The following is a 19,071-nucleotide window of genomic DNA, read 5'->3' as shown; positions in this document are numbered from 1 at the left end:
GACCATCCCAGTTCCAAGGGGACACAGGACCTGGTTCCCTGCTCCTGGGACAAAAATGCAGCTCTTTGATTAAACTGGCAGAAATGGTGTTTCTTTGTTCATCTCTTTCAAACAAGCTGAACAAGGTGGGAACCTCCCTTGGAGTGGAATATACGATCCCCTTCTCTCTGAACTATTATAACTTTGAAATTACAGGGCTTTTAGGTGGGAATACGAGTAACAGTTCTTTACTGGTATATATTGACAGAAACAAGTTGATGGAAGTTGACTTTCACTGGATATTATATGAATTGATATTACATTATTGATTATACTGTTGATTAAATATTGCCATGTTGTTCAGATAGTGAAAAGTATTGTGGAGTGGCGGATGTGGTTGTGGCGGCCGGGAGTGCTCCCTGCAGCGCCCCCTGCTGGCCGCGGTTATAACTGCCACAAAAACCAACAGCGCTGAGCAGGAGGGAAAGTTCTGGGTTTGTGTTGTTTGTTCTGTTCTGGTTTATCATATTCCCAGCAAAGAGGTGTTATTCCTTTTCCTACACTTTAGCCTGGAAGCCAGATCATCTTTGAAATTAAAAAAATTTTCTGAGATGGGTTTCTTTCCATTCCAGGAATTTCCCCCAGTTTCCTTGGCAGATATTTCTCATTTAAATGAGTTACCAACTTCTGGGTTCCAGCGTGGAACAGACACCCCATGAGCAGATAGGGCCAGGGACTTGGCTACCTCATGCTCTGCCTTTTAAGCCAGTTGGGCCACCAAGGGCCCTCTCCCCAGCTGGCTCTTCTGGTCACCTGGCTACTCAGGAGCTGGCTTTGTCAAAGCGTCACACTTTCCCCAGTGTGCCATGGCTGACAGATGATGGAAAGATGGGGCCCTGTCTCACCAAAAGCAAGGTCTGTCCCACCCCTGCCACACATAGCTGTTCCAAAATGTCTCCAGACTTCACATTTTTCCTGTTTCTGACACCCTGCCCTGTGCCATGGCCTGAACCCAACTGCCCGGGAAAGGGGGAGGCTCAGGAACCTCCTCAGTGCCTTTGTGAGATCCTCGTGTGGGGAACATGGCAGAGGAGGGGTTTGGGACAGGGGACAAGAGAATCCAGAGCCTCCTGAAGGCCACTTTGGCCATCAGAGCAAGGAAGGTCCAGGGCTCTGCCAGATTCCTCTGGTGGAGGAAACGTGATGGGGGGGGGAAGTGTTTGGGGATTGTTCTTTTTTGGTGGCTTCCCCTGGGAATCGTTCCTTGTGTGACAATTTGGGCTCTGAACCTTGTTGCTGTTGGTTTTGTTCTTTCATTGCTCATTCAGGAAATTTTTCTTGTCTCAGACTTTAGGGATCTTTGTGCCTCCATGGGGAGCGGTAGGGAAAGGGGCAGCAGCCCCTGGTTTTAGTGGCAACACAGAACTGGAGAATCCCATTCCTAAAGCTCAACAAAGCTGAACAAACACCATCTCTACCAATTTAACCAAAAAGCTGCATTTTGGACTAAATAAAAAGGAAATGGGTCCAGTGTCCCCTAGCACTAGGACGAGGCTGGCAAGCCATGGGTGTACTGGGAGCACTGGGATGGGGAAAGGGGAGCACTGGGTGCCCTGTGCAGCCCCCCTGACTTGTGGCCATCACCCCAGGCAGGATGGGCCACCACGGGAGCCATGGGACGGGGACTCCCAGTGTCCCATTTTGTCACAGCACGTTCCCATGGATGTCACTGGTGTCCTGCAGTCGCCCATGTGGTCCTGGCAGATCTGCGTGGGTCACCTGGGGGTCCTTGGGGGGGACAGGAAGAGACACCTGGCTTGGAGTGACATCCATGGGTGACATGTCCATGTCCCCACCCATCCCCCATACTCACCCCCTGCCCCCTCATGTCCAGCCCCTCCCCCACCTCCAGGGGATAAGGGGGTTCTGGGGGGCCCTGTGGGGATAAGGGGGGTCTGAGGGGTGTCTGGGCAGGGGGTCAGGCAGAGTCATGGCTGGAACTCCCCACTCACCTGTCCTGGGATTTCCTGAGAGCTGCAAGAAAAAGAGGATGGGGTGATCATGTAGTCCCCTGGGCCCCTACCCTACCTGGGACCTTTAAATGCCCACTGGAGCCCTGCGCCCCCACCAGACACTGATTTCTACTAGACTCCCAGGCCCCTGTACCCCAAAGCACCCGTGAGGAGCCCCAGAACACCTGAGGCACCCAGGTACTCCAGCCCCCTCCCCAGGAACCCTGAACATCTGAGCACCCCTCAAGCCTCCAGGAACCCCAAGAATGGAATGCAGAGAAGCCTCCAAACTGCTTCAGAATCCCTGAGGAGCTCTTAACATCCCTGCACAACTCTCCAACACCTCCCTAGAAGCCCCCAGGAGATCCCAGTGTCACCCCAATATTCCTCAAGGCCCTTCCTGGGACAGCCCAGGAGCCTCCAAAAGACCCCCAAGCAAAGGTCACTGGGGGCTCAGTTTCCTCCAGCCCAGGGGCTTTGGGTGATGCCCCAACAGACCCCCAGTGTGTGGAGCTTCCCCCCAGTTCCTGTAGGACCTTGTCCCCCCGCCATTGTCACCCACCCTGGCGGTGCCACCAGTGACAGCCCCCGATGACAGCCAGGAGCAGGAGCAGGAACAGGAGGGTCCTGCTGACATTCACAGCCACTGCTGGGGACAGAGGGGACACATTGGGGTCACTCTGAACTGCAGGAGTCCTGAACACCCTGGTGACCCTATGTGACCCCACCTGTGACCCAGGGTGAGCCAGGTGTCACCTCCAGGGCCAACTCAGTGCTGAGAGCCCGGAACACGCGGTGCCCGTCCTGTCCCAGCTGGTTGGTGGCCACGCACTGGTAGGTGCCCGAATGTCCCACATCGATGTCCCCGAGATCCAAGAGGGGACCCCGGGCCACCTCCTGCCCATTGTGCAGCCAGGTGAAGGTGACAGGGGCTGAGCCCACCTGCACTGAGCAGCGCAGGGTCACAGCATCACCTGCATGCACCTGGTGTGCTAGGGGGCTGGGAGTGATGGTGGCAATGGCCACGGGCACTGCGGGGACAGAGACGGTGCTTGTACCTGGTGAGGTGGAATGGGGTTGCTGTGGGTGGGGTCACCCCCAGCCCGATGGTCCCGCTCACCCAGGACGGTGACATTCAGGGGGTCACTCTCGGCCACGCTGTTCCCGTCACTGACCCGGCACCGGTACTGGCCGCTGTCATTGTCCCCAACGTGGCACAGCTCCTGGTGGGGGCCGGTGCCCAGCAGTGCCCCTGAGCCTTCCCGGTGCCAGTAGAAGGACAGGGGACCTGTCCCCGCGGCCACCGCACAGCTCAGCACCAGGCTGTCCCTGAGTGTCACCTGCCCCCCAGGGGGCTGCACTGACAGGGACACCCCCGAGGGCGGGACCCCTGCGGGAGAGTGGGACACCAGGGGACAGTGAGGGACCCGGGGGAGGTGTCAAGGAGGGGCAGTGGAATTCCAGTGAGGGAGAGGGGTGCAGAGATTGGGGGAGGGGGGCTTAGAAAGGAACCCCGAGGGATGATAAGGGGGTCAGGGAGGGAACACCTGGAGAGGGAGGTGGGCAACACCAGGAAGGGTACGGGGACCATGGGAGGGGATGGTGAGACTTGGGCAATGTGCAGAGACCTCAGAGAGGGGTGGAGGGACCCAGGGATGAGGGAGGGGACCCAACGAAGGATGGAGGGAAACACAAGCCAGGAATGGGGGGAGCTCAGGAGAGGCCCGGGGCAGGGATGGCAGGACACAGAAAATGCACCAGGGAAGGATGAGGGTACCCACGTATGGACTGGGGGTCCCGAGGAGAGACCCGAGAAAGGATGGGGGGGGCAGGGAGGGATCTGGAAAAGGTTGGGTGCCCCAGAGCAGGCGTCAGGGAGGGCTGGGAGATGCCAGGCAGTATAAGGGACCCGAGGCATCTGTGGGGGCTCCCCGTGCCCATTCCTGCACTCACTGCACACCGTGACGCGGAGCCGGTTGCTGCTCTTCTGCACGGACCCCCCCTGGGAGCGCACCTCACAGCCATATTTCCCCGAGTGGGAGACCCTCACAGTGGGCACCAGCAGCTGCGGGGACTCCTGTGGGCCCCCCACCACCTGCCCATCCCGGTAGAACACGTGCAGGAGAGGGGCTCTGGGCCGCAGGGGGCTGGGGGAGCTGAGGCAGCTGAGAGTCAGGGAGGACCCCTCAGTGAGCTCGCGGGGACCCTCCAGCACTGGGACTGAGAAGAGCTCAGGGAAGGAGAGGAGAGGTGAGGACTGTGACTCTGAGTGCACTGGGAAGTGGCTTTGGGAGTGTCAAAATATTAAAGTTCCAGCCATGGGCGTGCTCACCATGCACTGTCACTGTCACTGGTGCTGACCGTGACTGCCAGGACCCCACCACGCCCTCACATTGGTAGCGGCCGCTGTGGTGCAGCTGCAGAGGTGAAAGGGACAGCTTGTTTCCCTTGAGGGACCTGCTGAGATCATTCTCCTCCCGGTAAAATCGCACCCTGGTGAGATGGTTGTCCTGCCGGCACCGGCAGCGCAGTGTCAAGGTGTCCCCCTTCAGCAGTGACCGCGCTGGCACCTGCAGCACCAGCTGGTCTGTGGGACAGGAAGGTCACATCTCACTGATGAGACTGTTCTGATGTGGGTGCCCATAGCACCGGCGACATGTGGGTGCTCTGGGGTGCTCATGGGTGCACTGGGATGTCCCTGTGTGCAGGGCACTGGTTCTTGTCACACGAGGGGTGTGAGGCCATCCACGGAATGGAGCCCACCCTTAACGCTCTGGGGCCCCCATGATCATTAAAAGTCTCCCCTCACCATCTACGTCTGTCAAGGGGGGGCTGCGCCCAGTGCCTGGTCTGTCACATGTGTAGGTGCCACTCTTGGTGACAGTGAGGCGGTCCTGTCCCTCCTGCCACCAACACTGCCCGTCCTTGTACCAGGTGGTGGCACCAGCAGTCCCCGAGCCCTGGCAGGTCAGTGTCACCTGGTCCCACAGCACTGCTGGCCTCCAGGGGGGCTCCACCAGGAGTTGGGTGGTCTGGGCACCTGCGGGTGACAGGGGACACCAGCCTCCCAAGGCCAGTGTGGGGCTGGGGACAGCAGGGTGGGGCCATGGCATCCCCTGAGGACTCACCAGCGAGGCTGAGGGTCTGGGCTGGAAGGGAGAAAGTACAGGGCTCAGTGGGGGTGGCACCATGGGGACAGAAGCACACGGGGTACAGGGTGTGGTGGCTGTCCCCAAACTGTCCCCGTGGGGACAGATGCTCTTGTGGGAAAGTGTGTGGGTGGTCCCCAAAAGTCTGGACAGGCAGGGGGACATGTCTGTGTCACAGCCACCCGTGTACCACATCCCTGTGGCACAGACACTTTGGGAACAGGGACGCCGAGGCCACCCCGGGTTGAGGCAGAACATGGGGACACTGAGAACACCCCGGGCACAAGGACACCACGGACACAGCCCATGCTGGCCCAGGTCACCCCCACCAGCTCATGATCCCATCCCAGTGACCCCATCCCCATGGCCACATCCTCACCGTTCTTGTCCCTGCATCCCTTTTCCCTTGTCCTTATCCCCGGAGCTGCCTGAGCCCAAAGGTGCCAGTCCCCACATTCCTGTCCCCACATCCCCACCCCCAAATTCCTGCCCCCTCTTCCTGTCCCCAGAGCCACCCTACATCCCCAGTCACACCCAGGTCCACTGTGGGTAACATGGACTGGCTCTACTGGCAATGGGGACCTCAGGGGACCCCACAGCCTCCCTGTGCCCCCTTCCCTCCCCAACCCAGGGGTGTCAGGCCCGTGCCCATGGCACTCACCCCACAGGAGCAGCGCCACCTTCCCGGCCATCCCGGTGTCCCCAGCCATGTGCACTGGCTGTCACTCGCTGCTGTAGCCACCGCTCCCCTGTCTGGCAGCTCTTTGGATGAAGGGGAAGGAAGCGAGGTCAGGTCTTGACCTCATGTGTAGGTGGCCCTTGGTGGGGGCAGGGTGGGGACAGTCTGGGGACAGGCTGGGGCACGGTTGGGTGGGACTAAATGGGTCATGGGGTTCCCAGGAGTGGGGAACTCGGTGGTTTTGGGGAGGCAGGAATGGGGTCACTGGTAAATGGGGTCCTGAGGAGGGGGGATATCCGGCAATGGGGGTGCCATTGGAATGAGCGTCTCCATACCTGGGGGGACTCAGGGATGGGAGTCCCAGGGGAATGTGGGCTCCAAGGATTTGAGTTCATGGGATGGGGGAATGGTGGGTCCTAGGAAGATTTCAGGGGATGGAATGAACGGGAAGGGGTTCCTTGGGAATGGGGTGCTGGGCCATGGAGATCCTAGGGAATGTCAGTGTTGGGATGGGGGCTGCAGAGAGAGTGGGACATAAGGAATGGAGGTCCCATGTTTCTGTTCCCGGGGTAGTGGGGGTGCCAGGGATGGGCAGTGGCTGGGTGAGCCCATGGGTTGCAGCTCCTTCCCTGGGTGCTTCAGATTTTGGGGTGACCCAGAGCCAGCACCACCCCCACATGGTGCCGGTGTCCAGGGTGTCACCCCAGAGAGATTCTGAGCTGCTCTGGGTTTGTGCCCTCCCGCCTCCAGTGATTTTTCCCTCTCTTTATTCCATTTCCATCATTTTGCCCCTCAATTTCACAACCCCCCAGTTTGTGCCTTGATGGTCCTTGGGGGCATCTGGAGCAGGCTGGGGGAAGCCCAGGGTGGGGAAAGCCCAGGGTGGGGGAAGCAGGGGTGAGGGGTCTGCTGGGAGGGCTGGGGAGGCTGTGGGGGATGGGAGAGTTCAGCTTTTACCCCCCAACACTTTCAGTTTCTGTCTCCTGCAGAAGAAGGAAAAGGCCGTTTGACACCTTTCGCACATGGGGGGGAAGGGTTCTGTCCTTAGGGGGCACATCCAGGGGGCTCCTGTCTTGGGGGAATCCTGTCCCAGGGAGGACACATGCTGGGGAAGAGGGTCCTGTCATGGAGCTTGGCAGCTTTGGGGGGGTCCAGACTTCTCCATTCTTGCTCATCCCCTGCTGGATCTGAGCCAGCAAGAGCAGCTGGGTAATGGAACCCTGAGCAGGAAGGAGGCCCCAAACTCCTGCTCCTTGAAGCCAGTGGCCATCCAAGGGTGGGGCCAAGCCATGGCCCAGCCCCCCAGCACAAGGATGGCTATTGCCCAGCCTTGCTCTGGCCAGCTGCAGGTGGCAACCAGAACCTGAGGGTCCCCATTGGCCCCTTGGCTTTGATTCTGGCAGCTTTAGAGCTGCTGCAGAGGTGAGAATTCTGTGGGGTCGGAGAAGGCCTGCCTGTGGTTTGGTCAGCTCTGCAAGAAGCACACAACCCAAAGGGAGCTGAAGCAGTGTCTCTGTGAGGGCCTTTGATGGTTTTCAGAGCAGGGCTGGCTGGAAACCCCCATGGCAGGGGCAGCTGTGGGAGAACCAGCCTGGAAATGCAGCAATTGATCCTTTGTTCCTCTTTGTAAGGGACAGAGAGAACCACAAAACTACTGCAAATGGCACAACAATATGCCAGCAACCTTCCTGGGATCCTCCTTCTTGAACAAAATCTTCAGCCTTTAGGAACCTCATGGAAAGAATGCTTGGATTCTGACTTTGTCCACAAAAATAGAGAGAAAAGTGTGGAAGTATTGGTCAGTGGCTCTACCCCTGGGCAGTTGTTAGGGGCAGCTCACACAAGAGTGAGTGCCCATGGGTGGGGACCCTCAGTGTCCCCCAGTTCCCCCCAGTGTCACAGCACATTCCCCTAGATGTCACCGGGTTCCTGTGGTCGCCCCTGGGGTCTCCGCAGCTCTGCATAGGTCACCTGGGGATCCTGGAGGGTGGTGGCTTGGGGGGACGCTGTGAGAGACACGGGCTGTGGGATCTGGGTGGGGTGACACTCGTGGGTGACGTGTCCCTCTGTGTGTGTCCCCCCCGTACCCACCCCCTGCTCTCTTGGGGACCACGACGTGGGTGTACAGCACCTCCCCCTCCTCTGGGGGGGCCGGGGGATCCAGGGAAGTCCTGAGGGAATAAAGGGGATGTGGGAAAGGGAATGGGAGGTCATGGGGGTTTGGGTAAAAGGGGAGAGTGTGGTTTGAGCCCCCACTAACCTTTCCTGGTTCTTCCTGGTGGCTGCAGAGGAAAGAGGAGAGGGGTGACTGTGGGATCTCAGGGTCCTGAGCTCCCTCAGGATTCCTGAGCCTCCACTGGGCCCTTAATTTCCCACAGGACCCCCAAGCATCTTGGAAGGCCTCCAGAATTCATGAACATCCCCAGTGCCCCTGACCAACTCAGCCTCAAGCCAAGCAGGGACAGAGATCCCCCAAACGCTCCTGGGGCCCCTGAAAGAACCTCCAAATCCCTGTAGGGCCCTCCAGCACCTTCCCAAACACTATAGGTACCCCAGCCAAAGTTACAATTCCAGGGCTGTCGGTGTTTATCTATCGCTCCCCAATTCTGAGGGCCTCTAAATTTCCCTGGGACCCTCTTCCCCTCATTTTCACCCACCCACACGGTGCCACCGGTGCCAGGCCACAATGACAGCTACGAGCAGGAGCAGGAAAAAAAGGGCTCCGCCAACCCCTGTGGCCACTGCAAGAAACAGAGGGGAAACATCAGGATCATCCACACACAGGCGGTCTGGCACTCCCTGGTGACTGTGTGGGACCCCACCTGTGACCCAGGGTGAGCCAGGTGTCACCTCCAGGACCAGCTCTGGACTGAGTGCCTGGAACACACGGTGCCCATCCTATCCCAGCTGGTTGGTGGCCACGCACTGGTAGGTGCCTGAATGTCCCACATCGATGTCCCTGAGCTCCAGGAGGGGACCCTGGACCACGTCCTGCCCATTGTGCAGCCAGGTGAAGGTGACAGGGGTTGAGCCCACCTGCACTGAGCAGTGCAGGGTCATGTTGTCACCTGCACACACCTGCTGTGCCCGGGGACCAGGGGAGATGGTGGCATTTTCCACAGGCACTGCAGGGACACAGACAGGGCTGAGGCCACAGGGAGGGGCTGGCAGCAAGTGTGGAGGGATATGGACTGGGGAATGGGTGTGAATCAGAACGTTGGGGATAGGGTTACACTATGGAAATATGAGGGGTCACAGGGGAGAAGTGAGGGGACACAAGGAAGGTGTCTGGGGGACATGGAGGTAACCAACCAAAGGACCTGGGGGGGGTTTGGGCACTCCTCGAGCCCATCCCCACACTTACTTTGCACTGTGATGTGGAGCCGGGTCCTGCTCTTCCTCTCAGAGTGTACCTGGCAGCTGTAATTCCACGAGTGGGAGACCCCCACAGCAGGCAGCAGCAGCTATGGGGAGCCCTGCGGGCCCCCCACCACCTGCCTGTCCCGGTAGAACATGTGCAGGATGGGGGCTGGGGGCTGCAGGGGGCTGGGGGTGCTGAGGCAGCTGAGAGTCAGGGCGGACTGCTGAGGAGGCCTGGGGGGACCCTCCAGCTCCGGCACCGGGAAGAGCTCTGGGCAGGAGAGGGGAGGGGGATTTGTGGGCCTGAATCTCTGGGGAGGGGCTGTGGGGATGTCAGGGTGGGGGCTGTGGGGTGCTCACTGTGCACTGTCACTGTCACTGGCGCTGACTCGTTCCACCCCCAGGATCCCACCTGGCCACGGCAGCTGTAGCTGCTGCTGTCGTTCAGCTGCAGAGGAGACAGGGACAGCTCTGTCCCATTGCAGATCCCCTGCAGTTCCTTCCCCTTGTGGTAGAAGGACACCAAGGTGACCGTGTGGTTCCGCCTGCCCCGGCAGTGCAGTGTCACCGTGTCCCCTTTCAGCAGCGACTGCGCTGGCACCTGCAGCACCAGATAGTTTAGGGGACAGAGGGGTCCTGTCACACCTGATTGCACTGGGACTGCCCCATTGAGTCACACACAGCACACCAGGAGTCCCCAGTTCCAACACTGGCGTCTCCCACTCTTGTGACCCATGCACCGTAACACACCCAGAGCCCTTGGGGTCCCACGGGTGCCAGCATGGGGACACCCAAACCCCCCTCACCATTTAAGACCCTCACAGCAGAGCTGCACCCAGTGCCAGGTCTGTCACACATATAGGTGCCAATTGCAGTGACAATGATGTTGCTGCGTCCTTCCTGCCACCAGCGCTGCCTGTCCTTGTGCCAAGTGGTGGCAACGGTGGACCCCGAGCCCTGGCAGGTCAGTGTCACCAGGTCCCACAGCACTGCTGGCCTCCAGGGGGACTTCACCAGGAGCTGGGTGGTCTGGGCACCTGTGGGTGACAGGGGACACCAGCCTGCCAGGGCCAGTGTGGGGCTGGGGACAGCCGGGTGGGGTCATGGCATCCCCCGAGGACTCACCAGTGAAGTCGAGGGTCTGGGCTGGGTGGGGCTGGCCCTGGAGGGACAGCAGCACCTGGAGTACAGGGTGTGGGGGCTGTCCCCAAACTGTCCCCGTGGCGACAGCAGTTCTTGTGGGAAAGTGTGTCTGCCCTCAAAAGATTTGGAGAGGCACGAGGACATGTCTGTGTCACAGTCACCCGTGCACCACATCCATGTGGCACAGGCACCTTGGGAACAGTTACACCGAGGTCACCCTGGGCTGAGGCAGAACATGGGGACACTGTGGGCACCCCGGGCACAAGGACACCATGGACACAGCCCATACTGTCCCGGGTCACCCCCACCAGCTCACGATCCCATCCCCATGGCCACATCCTCACTGTTCTTGTCCCCTTCTGTCCCTGCATCCCAGTTTCCTTGTCCTTATGCTCAGAGCTACCTGAGCCCAAAGGTGCCAGTCCCCACATTCCTGGCCCCACATCCCCATCCCCAAATTCCTGCCCCCTCTTCCTGTCCCCAAAGCCACCCTACATCCCCAGTCCCACCAAGGTCCATGTGAGTACCATGGACTGGCTCTGCTGGCCTTGGGGACCTCAGGGGACCCCACAGCCTCCCTGTGCCCCCTCCCCATCCCAGGGGTGTCAGGCCCATGCCCGGGGCACTCACCCCACAGGAGCAGCGCCACCTTCCCGGCCATCCCGGTGTCCCCAGCCATGTGCACTGGCTGTCACTCGCTGCTGTGGCCACCGCTCCCCTGGCTGGCGGCTCTTCGGATGAAGGGGAAGGAAGCGAGGTCACGTCTGTCCCCACGTGTAGGTGGCCCTTGGTGGGGGCAGGGTGGCCACAAGCTGGGCACAGGCTGGGGACAAGGCTGCATAGTCTGGGGACATGGTGCGGGATGGTGTTGCCAGGAGTGGGGGGCTCAGGGGATGTGGAGAACCAAGATCAGTGTCCAGGAGAATGGTGGTCCAGGGGAATTGGGGTCTCCATGCCTGGGGCGATTCAGGGATCCCCTGAACCTGGTCCCCAAGGATTTGGGGTCATGGCATGTGGGTGCCAGGGTTGGGGGTCCTGGGGGAAAAAGGGGACCCTTGGGCATAGGGGTTGTGGGGGAAGAAGCAGCCCATGGGATGGGATCAAGTCAATGGTGGTGCTGGGCAATGGCAGTTATGGGATGGGGGTACCCAGGGAGGAGAGAAACCAGGATAATGGGGTCGCATGGTTGAGTTCCCAGGGGAATGGGGGTTTCAGGGCTGGGAAGTGGCTGGGTGGACACAGGGGTCACAGCTCCTGCCCTGGGTGCCTCAGATTTTGGGGTGACCCACAGCCTAGCAAAGCCAACCTGGGGTGCTCCTTTCCTGTGCAGCCATCACATGGGGAGTCCTGGATAGCTCTGCCTCTGTGCCCTCCCCCGCCCTTGAATTTTTCCTCTCTTTATTTCTCTTATTTCCTTATTTTCCTCACTTTTGTGGCAGGGGCCCTCATACCCAGTTCCTGGCTCAGCAATCCCAGGGAGCACCTGAGCAGGGAGTGGGTTGGGGGGAGATAGGGGAGGGGAAAAATTGGGTTTAGGGCGTGCCAGGAAGGGTGCGGAGGCTGTGAGTGATGGAGGTGTTGGGCTGTGCCCTCTCAACAGTTTCACTTTCTTTTCCTTGGAAAGGAGGGCAGCAGCCGTTTGTGTTGAGAGTCAGATGGGAAAGGGAGGGGGTTCTGTTCCGGAGGGGCACATGCAGGAGGGTCTTGTCCTAGGAGGATCCTGTCTTAGGGACTAACACATCCTGGCATTTGGGGGGTCCTGCCCCAGGGGTGTCAGTTCCAGAAATGTCCCTGCACGTTCCTGGCCGGATGCCTGTCCCAGGGGTGGCACATCCTGGGGACCCCTGTCAATGCAAGGCTGGGGCCCAGCCATGGCCCAGCCCCACTGCACAGGGATGGCCATTGCCCAGCCCTGCTCTGCCCAGCCCCAGGTGGCAGCCAGCACCTGAGGGTCCCCCCGGCCCCCTTGGCTTTGATTCTGGCAACTTTAGAGCTGCTGCAGAGGTGAGAATTCTGTGGGGGGAAAAAGGCCTGCCTGTGGTTTGCTCAGCCCTGCAAGAAGTACAAAACCCAAAGGGAGCCCAAGCAGTGTCTCTGTGAGGGCCTTTGATGGTTTTCATAGCAGGGCTGGCTGGAAACCCCCTCTGCAGGGGCAGCTGTGGGGGAACCAGTCTGGAAATGCAGCAATTGATCATTTTGTGCCTTTGCCAAAGGGACTGAGAGAGCCCCAGAGCTACTGCAAATCCCACAACAATCTGCTCAACAACCTGACCTGGACTCTCTTTCTTGAACAAAACCTGCAGCCCGTTGGAAACTCATGGAAAGAATGTTTGGGTTCAGGATGTGCACACCAGAAGAGAGGGAAAATGTGGAAATATTGAGCAGGGGCTGCACACGAAGGGCTGGGGAACAGGGGTGTCACAGCAGGAGCAGGGAATGCCCAGGCAGGGGAATTCAGGGCAGGCTGGAGTGGATTTACCAGGGAATCAGACCCTGAAGCACACACGGGCATTTCCACAGATTCCTGTGCACTGTCCCAAGGATGGACAGAGCTTCCTCCCTTCCTCCAAGGGAAGTCAATCCACTTTCAGAGTGGGAATGAGCAAAATGTGGAGAGTTACTAAATATGACTGAACAAAGGCTTCCTTCAGGGCTGGGTTGCTGCCCAGCAGGCAGGGAACAATCCCATGGAGCTGTTGGACACTCAGGGAGATTCTACACTCTCTGTAATCCACAAGCAAATGCTGTTGGGGAATGCAGCAAGGGGCTGCTAAAGGGAATGAAAAAGTCTCATTTCATTGGGATTTGTTTGTGTTTTTATTGTGAGGGACTTTTTGGGAAAGGAATGGATTCTACAAACCAGAATATTTTATACCTTTTCAGTTTGATTTTCACTGAGTTTTTTCTTTATTGGGAAAATAATGGTGTGGGAAAGATTTTTTGCTTTTGTTCTATGGATGTATAATTTTGTCTGAACCAACTGGGCATCCAGTGTTTCCTGGGATGGCCAAGCCAGGAAAGGGGGGATCAGATGCAGGGGTGTGTGGGGCAGGGACACAGAAACTCCCAGAACAATCCTGGGGTGCTGCAGGTTGGGGGCTGTGCTGGGCTCTGAGTCACCCCAAAATATGAGGAATGACCTGAGATCCCCCTGGGCCCACCCAGGCACTGCCTGTCCCTGGCACCCCCATTCCCCTGGGAACCCAACCATGGGACACCCACTGCCTTGGTGACTCCTCCCTGGGCACCTCCATCCAGGACTTCCATTGGCCAGCACCACCATGGCCTTGATCCCATCCCATGGGCAGATTTTTTTCCCCAGAACCCCTGTTCTCGAGGGTGCCCTTTTTCCCCTGCATCCCCAACCCTGACACCCACATGCCATGATCCCAAATCCCTGGGGACACTGTTCCCACAGCACCCCCATCCCTGAATCCCCCCAGGCATGGAGACTCCAATTCCCCTGGACCCCCATTCTGCTGGACACCCATCCTTGGTTCCCACATCCCCTGAGCCCCCCACTCCTGGCAACACCATCCCCACCATGTCCCCAGATTATTCCACCATGTCCCCAGACTATCCCAGAATGTCCCCAGACTATGCAGCCTTGTCCTCAGCCTGTCCCCAGCTTGTGGCCACCCTGCCCCCACCAAGGGCCACCTACCCATGGGGACGGATGTGACCTCGCTTCCTTCCCCTTCATCCAAAGAGGCGCCAGCCAGGGGAGCGGTGGCCACAGCAGCGAGTGACAGCCAGTGCACATGGCTGGGGACACCGGGATGGCCGGGAAGGTGGCGCTGCTCCTGTGGGGTGAGTGCCCCGGGCACGGGCCTGACACCCCTGGGATGGGGAGGGGAGGAGGCACAGAGGGGCTGTGGGGTCCCCTGAGTCCTCAAAGGCAGTAGTGCCAGTCCATGTTACCCACAGTGAACCTTGGTGGGACTCTGACTGATGTAGGGTGACTTTGGGGACTGGAACAGGGGCAGGAATTTGGGGATGGGGATGTGGGGACAGGAATGTGGGGACTGGCACCTTTGGGCTCAGGCAGCTCTGGGGATAGGGACAAGGGAACTGGGATGCAGGGACAGAAGGGGATAAGAATGGTGAGGATGTGGCCATGGGGATGGGATCATGAGCTGGTGGGGGTGACCTGGGCCAGCATGGGCTGTGTCCTTGGTGTCCTTGTGCCCGGGGTGTCCACAGTGTCCCCATGTTCTGCCTCAGCCCAGAGTGGCCTCAGTATCCCTGCTCCCAAGGTGTCTGTGCCACAGGGATGTGGTGCACGGGTGACTGTGACACAGACATGTCGCCCTGCCTCTCCAAATCTTTTGGGGACACACCAGACACAATTTCCCACAAGAACTGCTATTCTCACAGGGATGGTTTGGGGATAGCCCAACTGCCCATTCCCCTGTCACTTCAGCATCACCCCCACTGAGCCCTGTCCCTTCTCTCTTCCAGCCCAGACCCTCGGCCTCACTGGTGAGTCCTTGGGGGATGCCATGGCCCCACCCTGCTGTCCCCAGCCCCACACTGGCCCTGGCAGGCTGGTGTCCCCTGTCACCCACAGGTGCCCAGACCACCCAGCTCCTGGTGGAGCCCCCCTGGAGGCCGGCGGTGCTGTGGGACCAGGTGACACTGACCTGCCAGGGCGCGGGGACTGCCCGTGCCACCACCTGGTACAGGAATAGGAAACGCTGGGGGCAGAAGGGACGCGACCATGTCACTGTCACCGAGAGTGGCAACTACACATGTGAACAACCCAGCACTGGGCGCAGCCTCCCTGTGACAGTCTCAAATGGTGAGGGGGTTTTGAGTGTCCTCAGCCTGGCCCCCGCAGGGACCCTAAGGGCTCTGGGTGGCCTCTGCTCCATGGGTCACCTCCTGGTGTTGCCAGAGCCTGTCTCCTACTCTGGGGACATCACAGAGCATCCCTGTGCAGGGAGATTTCTCCCTCACGATGGGTGGCCCCTGGTGCCTCCTGGTGCCATCATGACCCTCCTGATGACCCTGGTGTGACAGGACTCCTCTTTCCCTCAGACTGGCTGGTGCTGCAGGCGCCAGCACAGGTGCTGCTGGAGGGGGACATGATGACACTGCGCTGCCGAAGCAGGCAGAACAAGCAGCTCACAAATGTGTACTTCTACCATGGAGAGAAGCATCTGAAGGGGCATCAGAATGTGACCGAGCTGTCCCTGTCCCGCCTGCAGCTGAACCACAGTGGCCGCTACTGCTGCAGGGGCTGGGTGGTGTCACAGTGGAGAGTGTCAGAGTGGGTGACAGTGACAGTGCACAGTGAGTGCAGAGATGGGGACAGGGAAGCCCGACATTCTCTGAGGGTTTCCCCAGCACTGCCTGATTCCTTCATCCCTCCCTTTACTCCTCCCTGGGTCACCCCAAATTTACCTCCCTGGGTAACCACCAAGTCCCTCTTGGTTACCCCCATGACTGCCCAGTTCCCCTGCAGATCCCTCATCCCTCTCTTTGTCCTTGTCATCCCTCCCTGGATTCCCCATCCCTTCCAAGGTCCCTGCTCCACCCTCTGCTCTCCCTTCCTTCCCTGGGTTCTCCTGCCCATCTCTGAACCTCAAATCATTCCCTGAGTCTCTGAGGTCTCTCATGTGGTTCCCCAACCCTGCCTGGGTCTCTTCCCTTTCCACGGGGTCTCACCATTGTCCCCAGGTCCCAACATGCCTCCCCAGGTCCCCTTCTCCTCACTGGGATCCTCTCTGATCTTCTCCAATCCCCCTCTTTCCCCTCCCGTATTCCACCCCCCTACTGGGTTCCCAATCACATATTTGTCCCCCCCTCCTGTAGGGGTCCCACTCTCGGGGGTGTCCCTGTCAGTGCAGCCCCCTGGGGGACAGGTGGCACTCGGGGATCGCCTGGTGCTGAGATGCACAGTGGCCGTGGGGACAGGTCCCCTGTCCTTCTCCTGGTACCGGGAGGGCTCGGGGGCACTGCTGGGCACCGGCCCCCATCTGGAGCTGCGCCACGTTGCGGACAATGACAGCGGCCAGTACCGGTGCCGGGTCAGTGACGGGAACAGCATGGTCGACAGTGACCCCCTGAATGTCACCGTCCTGGGTGAGCGGGACCCTCGGGCTGGGGGTGATCCCACGCACAGCAACCCCATTCCACCTCGCCAGGTGCCAATGCTGTCTGTGTCCCTGCAGTGCCTGTGGCCAATGCCACCATCAACCCTGGTCCCCTGGCACAACAGGTGCGTGCAGGTGACAATGTGACCCTGCGCTGCTCGGTGCAGGTGGGCTCAGCCCCTGTCACATTCACCTGGCTGCACAATGGGCAGGAGGTGGCCCGGGGTCCCCTCCTGGAGCTTGGGGACATCAATGTAGGACATTCAGGCACCTACCAGTGCGTGGTCACCAACCAGCTGGGACAGGACGGGCACCGCGTGTTCCGGGCATTCAGCCCAGAGCTGCCACTGATGGTGACACCATGGGGACACAGGGACACAGGTGGGTTCCCACAGGGGGTCACCAGGGACTGCAGGGCCCCTGGGGTGATGGCTCACCCTGATGTGTCCCCCTCTGTTTCTTGCAGTGGCCGCAGGGGTCAGGTGGGCCCTTTTGTTCCTGCTGCTGCTCGTGGGTGTCATTGTGACCTGGCACCGGTGTCACCATGTGGGTGGGTGACAATGGGGGAACAGGGGTCCCAGGGAGCTCTAGAAGCCCCAGAGTTGAGGAGCGATAGGACAGCACCCACATACCCAGAATTGTGACCTTGGCCTGGAGTCCTGTAGGGTTTTGGTTTCCTGCAGCGATGTTGGGGGTTCTTTCAGGGGCCCTGGGGGTGTTTGGGGGGGTCTCTGTCCTGTCTGGGCTTTGGGTTCTTGAGGATGAGTTGGTCAGGGACACTAGGGATGTTCATGAATTCTGGGGGGCTCCAGAGATGCTTGGGGGTCCTGAGGGGAATTGAGGATCCCCCTCCTGAGAGGAGTCAGGGGCCCTGGTGACCCCACTGACACCACTCCCCTCTTTCCTTTGCAGCTGGCAGGAAGCAGAAAAAAAGGTGAGTGAGGGGCTCAAACCACACTGTCCCCTTTCACCCCAACCCCCAAGACCTCCCATCCCCTCCCCCACATCCCCTTTGTTCCCTCAGGGCCCCCCCGGATCCCCTGGCCCCTCCAGAGGAAGGGGAGGTGCTGTACACCCACGTCGTGGTCACCAAGAGGGCAGGAGGTGAGTACAGGGGGGGACACACACAGAGGGACACATCACCCACGAGTGTCACCCCACCCGGATCCCACAGCCTGTGTCTCTCGCAGCGTCCCCCCGTGCCACCACCCTCCAGGATCCCCAGGTTATCTACGCGGAGCTGCGGGGACCCCAGGGACGACCGCGGGAACCCGGTGACATCTAAGGGAATGTGCTGTGACACCGGGGGGAACTGGGGGGCACTGGGGGTCCCCACCCATGGTCACCCACTCGTGTGTGTGCTGCTGCTAAAACCTGCCCCTCGCCCTCCCTGTGGAGGCGAAAAGATCCCAAAGGGCTGAGAGAAGAACAATTTCTTGAAACAGCAATGAGAGAGAATAAAATCAACAATAACAGCAACAAGATTCAGAGTCCAAATTGTCAGACAAGGAATGATTTCCAGGGAAAGATCCCAGAAAGTTACAAAGCCTAGATATTTCTCCCCATAATGTTTCCTCCAGGAGAGGAAGGTGGCAAGGCCCTAGATTGTCCTTGTTCTGATGGATAAAGCGCCTTTCAGAAGGCTTCTGTATTCTCTTGTCCCCTGGTGGGTGGGTCAGGCCTTACTTTTGCTGAGACAAGGCCCTGTCTGTCCATCAGTCTGTCAGCCATAGCACAGTGGGGACAGTTTGATGCTCTGCAAAGCCAGCTCCTGCGTGGCCGTGTGACCAGAAATGTCACCTGGAGGGAGGAACCTTGGTGCCCCAACCGTCTTAAAAGGCAGAGCATGAGGCAGGCCAAGTCCCAGTCGCTGTCTTTCCTTGGGGTGTCTTTCCCATCCACACTGCAACTCAGGAGCTGGCATCTCGTTTGTGAGAAATATCTGCCAAGGAAAGTGGGAACACTCCTGGAATGGAAAGAAGAGCCATCTCTAATTTTTTTTTTTTAATATCAAAGATTATGGGGCTTCCAGGCAAATTTGTAGGAAAAGGAATAACAGCTCTTTACGAGGAAATTCATAAACAAGAACAGAATTAACAACACAAACCCAGAACTTTCCCTCCTGCTCAGCGCTGTTGGTTTTTGTGGCAGTTATAACCGCGGCCAGCAGGGGGCGCTGCAGGGAGCACTCCCGGCCAGCAGGGGGCGCCCCGGTCCGGCTCCATCCCCTCAGGGGCCATGGCGGCCTCGGACGGGAGGCAGGAGGGGAAATCGCTCCTTTTGCAAACTCACGGCCACCAATCGGTCCCGGCACCACCACCGGCAGTGGGCAGAAGCCGTCAAGGCAGCAGGCTGGATCCCAGTGCCCACTGGCAGCGCAGCAGTGTCCCAGGGCCAGGCACACGCCCTGCACAACACCCAGGACCACTCTCCATGATCCTGAATGGAAGGAAGGCAGCACCTGACCCCAGGCAGGTCTCAGGTCCACAGCAGCACCTCTGGTGGCTTTGTGCCACAATTCCTGCAAACCCTCAGCCTTTCACTCCCTTTTCCTCCATCAGCCTGGCATAGCAGCTCTGGGAATGTTGAAATACCCTGGGATGTTGAGAAAGGTGGTGCTCGGTGATGACTCCCCTTGGGCTCCTCAGGGG

At 59.3% G+C, this 19,071-nt stretch overlaps 1 protein-coding gene across 1 annotated transcript in view; it reads right to left on the bottom strand.

Annotated features, from left to right (window-relative positions):
* Positions 1–5,832, bottom strand: part of LOC134429069 (low affinity immunoglobulin gamma Fc region receptor II-like) — a 60,709-nt gene extending 54,877 nt beyond the window's left edge. The window contains 8 exon segments of the mRNA XM_063176159.1: positions 1,992–2,013; positions 2,554–2,640; positions 2,720–3,022; positions 3,112–3,381; positions 4,324–4,578; positions 4,801–5,031; positions 5,120–5,140; positions 5,802–5,832. Coding sequence (XP_063032229.1) covers positions 1,992–2,013; positions 2,554–2,640; positions 2,720–3,022; positions 3,112–3,381; positions 4,324–4,578; positions 4,801–5,031; positions 5,120–5,140; positions 5,802–5,832 — 1,220 coding nt within the window.
* Between the last annotated feature and the right edge of the window lie 13,239 nt (positions 5,833–19,071).

The sequence above is a fragment of the Melospiza melodia genome, chromosome 25 (assembly GCF_035770615.1).
Source record: "Melospiza melodia melodia isolate bMelMel2 chromosome 25, bMelMel2.pri, whole genome shotgun sequence".
NCBI lineage: Eukaryota > Metazoa > Chordata > Aves > Passeriformes > Passerellidae > Melospiza > Melospiza melodia.
Note: the sequence above shows the minus strand (reverse complement) of the source record. Positions and strands in the feature narration are given on the sequence as shown.